The 4,413-nt window shown below is 51.1% G+C and overlaps 1 protein-coding gene across 1 annotated transcript in view; it reads right to left on the reverse strand.

Annotated features, from left to right (window-relative positions):
* Window positions 1-3,518, reverse strand: part of COQ9 (coenzyme Q9) — a gene marked incomplete at both ends in the record, with an annotated part of 5,755 nt that extends 2,237 nt beyond the window's left edge. Inside the window, 5 exons of the mRNA XM_008940555.1 lie at window positions 43-147; window positions 1,758-1,842; window positions 2,112-2,254; window positions 2,606-2,741; window positions 3,347-3,518. Of these exons, the coding sequence (XP_008938803.1) occupies window positions 43-147; window positions 1,758-1,842; window positions 2,112-2,254; window positions 2,606-2,741; window positions 3,347-3,518 (641 nt within the window). The remainder of the gene's footprint in view (window positions 1-42; window positions 148-1,757; window positions 1,843-2,111; window positions 2,255-2,605; window positions 2,742-3,346) is intronic.
* Window positions 3,519-4,413: the final 895 nt, after the last annotated feature.

Raw genomic sequence — 4,413 nt, forward strand, 5'->3', positions numbered from 1 at the left:
GTGAGTGGTAGAAGCCCTGGTCTTCAAAGCACAAAGACTTACATCTGTGGACTGGTCTCCAGCATAGTGCCATATATCATCGATCATGCTGGTGAGGAGGTTGAGGCTGGAAGGGATGTTACGCGGGAGCAGCAGGACACTCAGAGCCTGCGAAGGGAACACAGATAAATGGGAAGAGTCAAAGGGAGAAGGACAAGGCATTAAGGAAGACCTGTACTGGAGTCCAAAGCTCCCCACACAGCTCAAGCACCTCTGTGCTGGCCCTGCCGAGCTGCCTCTCCAGGCACGGGAACGCAGCGCAGGCTGAACCGACTCATCCTCGTGCTGTGCCCTCCGTGCAGAGCATCAAACCTCTCGTTCTCAAACTCGATTTGGAACTCAAAGCAGCAACAGAGGGCAGAGCAGCCAGCCAGCAATAATGGCCCCGCTGGGATCCTGCAGCCTTTGAACTTAGTCACACAATATCAGGAGAGTTGCTAATCACCCACAGCCTGCACAAAACAGGTCATGCTAGTCTGGTACCAAATCTGGAACAGGCTGGGGAAAAGAGTGGCTGGAAACTGCCTGGCAGAAAAGGACCTGAGCTGCCTGAACGTGAGCCAGCAGTGTGCCCAGGTGGCCAGGCCAGCATCCTGGCCTGGATCAAAAAGAGTGTGTCCAGCAGGAGTAGGGGAGTGATTGTGCCCTGGATTCAGCACTGGGGGGGCCGCAGCTTGAGGACTGGAGTCAGTTTTGGGCACCACAGGATAAGAAAGACCTTGAGGGGCTGAAGCAGGTCCAGAGAAGGGCAACGAAGCTGGTGAGGGGTCTGGGGAACATGGCTTGTGAGGAGTGGCTGAGGGACTTGGGGTTTTGCCTGGAGAACAGAAAGCTGACGGGAGACCTTGTTGCTCTTGACAACTCCCTGACAGGAGGCTGGAGTTAGGTGGGGGTTGGTCTCTTCTGCCAAGTAACCAGCAACAAGAAGAAATGGCCTTCACTTGCACCAGAGGAGGTTTTGATTGGATATGAGGAAGAATTTCTTTCCTGGCAGAGTGGTGAGGGCTTGGCCCTGGCTGCCCAGGGTGGTGGTGGAGTCACTATCCCTGGAGGCGTTCAAAGAACATGGAGACATGGCCCTTGAAGACATGGTTTAGTGGTCATGGGAGTTTTGGGTTGACAGTTGGACCCGATGATCTTGGAGGTCTTTTCCAAACTTAACAATTCCAGGATTGGGAAATCACGAATCGTGTCTCATCTCTCTGCAGGGAGTGCTGGATTCAGCTGCCCCGAGCCCAGTGGCCACTCTGGCAGCAGTCTTTGCAGCCTGAGGTTGGTGACTCTTTGCTCATTCTTGTGGCCACAATTCGATACCCTTCGCACCCTGGGAAGAACGGCTTGAAATTTAAAGCTGAGTTTTGGAGCACAGAGCCCCTTCAGCTCACACATCTACCCCTGGCTGCCGCACTGCAGGCTGGCCGCAGAGCAGCAGTTCTGCCAATGGGACTGAGCAGAGGTGCAGGTTAGCCCCTGGGGATCCCATGTGGGTGGAGTGAACCGTGGAGAGGTTTGCCTTTCCAGAACTGCAAGAAATAGATGTTCTATGGGCGCCTTTAACTGCCTCTTTCCAAGGTTGCTCTCCACTTGAAAATCATCTGAAACCGGCAAGGGTTTCATTTACAACCTAGGATTATTCTGGTGGAAGGACCATGCTTGAAGGCCACAGGGTGTTTAAAATACTAACAATAAAAGAGCCAATCTTGATATTCATTTTATACCTGGGGCCATTTCTCAATATATGGGATCAGCATCCTCAGCCTGGCTTCCACAGCATCTCTCAGGAACTGATCCGTAGGCTTCTTCCTGGGTGAGGAAAACAAAGAACAAATGTGAAGAAGATCCAAGTTAAACTCAACTCTGAACCTGAAAGTTCAATCTTTTGCCCACCTCAACAACAGAGAGGCAAAGTATTAAGTATTCTTCATGCTTCTGGTCCAACTCTGTATCTGGGAAGGTGGTTTCATTTGGGGAAATTACACTTTTTTACTTAAAGTATCTGTGTCCCAGGCGTCCTGTCTATCCAGCCCCCAAAGTCTCACCAAGGAAGAGGACTTTTCATCCTTAATACTCACTCTGCTTCACCCAGATGCACTAGTTTTTGTTCCTGCTCCAGCAGCTCAGACAGCTTGGTGTTGCACTGAGACACAAAGTGCAGGATCAGTTCACTGCCATCACTGTGAAACATCCCTGCGGCAGCGACAGAGAGACCCAGGGTCTGGAGGGAAGAAGGGAGAAGCACAGACCAGGTCATACACTGCTAAGCAGGATCCAGACAGGAAAAATGTATTTATTTTGGGAATGAAGTTACGTGAATTTAAATAAAGCAACGCTGTATTAAAAAGTGCTTCCTGCACATGTTTTCCTCTCTTTAGGATCACTACATCGTGCCTTAACTTAACTCTGACAGGGTTATGCTGTTGTAGCAGGGACACATTCTTGCCCCAAACCATCTGCTGACTAAGGTGCATCACCCAAGAGTATGTGGGAGAAGCATGCAGGCCTGGCTGTCCTTGGACTTCAGCTCCATCCAGTTTTCAACTGGTTCTTTGCTTCTCTCCCCACATACCTTGGCTCCCTCTGCAATGGCTTCTGCAGTCCAGCCATGTTCAGGCACAAACTCCAGCGCTGCTGTGAGGATTCGATGCTGCAGCTGCTCCTCGCTCTCATAGTCCTCAGACTCCTGGCCGCCCTGGCCAGTGTAACTATGAGAAGGTTATTGGCACAGTGAAGGGAATGTCACCATCACACATCAGCAACCTGGACTCCACCACTCACTTGCTGCCACCGCTGCGCAGTGCAGGCACGCTCTGAGATCTGCTTAGCACAACTCTCACCTCCTGTAAAACCCTTTCCTTTCCAGAGACAGGATTCTTAAACCTTCGCCATGAGAGGAGAAGTGAAAAACACAGGAGGGCTCAATCCAGGTGCCTACCTGGAGACCAGTCAGCCTCAGATTCTCCCTCCTTTAAAAAAAAAACCTAAATTATAAGCTTTTGCAAGAGGACTTTACAGTTATACGCATGTGGACAACACATTGTCCACACTTTCTATAGGTTTACACAAAAATCCAGGAGCGAAGGCTTTGCAGATTAGGAAAGTTCCCTCTTGAAAGCAAGTCTCATCCCGTCTCCATGGTGGACAGTTGAATTTGCACTGTCACTGCAAACCAAGTCTCCAGCTGCTGCAGTCTGACTCTCATTTAACTCTGGATCTCATTGCCTCCAAGCATCAGATGCACGTTTCAGGAAAGTGAAGCCTTCTGATCCCAGTGTTGGTAGAAGAGTGCTAGAAATAGCTAGAGAGTTACCTGGGGCGAGGGCCCTGAGGTTCCTGTTCAGGCTGGTGATCGGTTGAATGTGACTCGAACTGCTGCTCAGAGGAAGATGCAAATGGCTCCTTCTTCTGCTCATCAGACACTCTCCTCAGCACGGCTGAGACCTGGAGAGCACGCTGTGGTGGGCAGAGCTGGCACCTGACCACTGAAAGGGAAACCGAGAGTCAGACATCCCCTTCCAACAGGGAAGCACAGAAAATTAAGCTGAAGAAGAGATCTGGGGTAAACACAGCTGCAAATGACACAAATTTATAGAGAGCATCTTTTTTTTACACTTCTGAGAAGCGCCTCTCTCAGCCAAGCTCACGTTTACTTGATGAAAATAAATCAAAAATGTTTTATGAGGAAAAGAACCATGCAGCTGGCACATATGGCAAATAGGAATTCCCAGTCTTGGACTGGAAACCTGGCTCACGAACACACAGTGACTCCCCTGCAACATGCCCTCTCTCCTCTCTAGTCTCTGATGAAGGAGAGAAGTCAGAGGAAGGTGCTGATCCCTATGCTCGGGGCAAAAGGTGAGCAACACTCTAGAGAGCGAGCAGTCTTGACAGATAACAACACACTCAACACTACATGTGCTTCTCAGATGACTCAAGGGCAATGCAGCTGTCAGTTAAGGCTGCTTTGCAAGAAGTTTTAGTTTAACTGCAGTGAGGTTTTGGGGTTTTTTTAATAAGTTTGGGTTGCATGGCCCATGTTAAAAAAAAAAAAAAAACCAAAAAAACCAAACCACCACCAACTACTCCCTCAAATCCACTCCTCTCCAGTCCCCATGCAGCTAGTTTCAGGGCTGGAGGGGTCCCCTCATGCCAGGCCCTGCTCAGCCTCCTTTGTCCAGGTGCTACAGTCGTGGGCCAGGCTGTGCCCCTTGGACCACCCAGCCCACCCGGGGCCGCGGGCGCCGGCCCCACGGGCTGGGGCTGGGGCTGAGACTGAGGATTGGGATGGGGATGGGGTTGGGGCTGAGGATGGGGATCGGGCCGAGGATGGGGGTGGAGCTGGGGCTGAAGCCGGGGCCGCCCTCATGGCGCCCCCTA

Source organism: Merops nubicus, unplaced genomic scaffold (genome assembly GCF_000691845.1).
Source record: "Merops nubicus isolate BGI_N331 unplaced genomic scaffold, ASM69184v1 scaffold23675, whole genome shotgun sequence".
Lineage (NCBI taxonomy): Eukaryota > Metazoa > Chordata > Aves > Coraciiformes > Meropidae > Merops > Merops nubicus.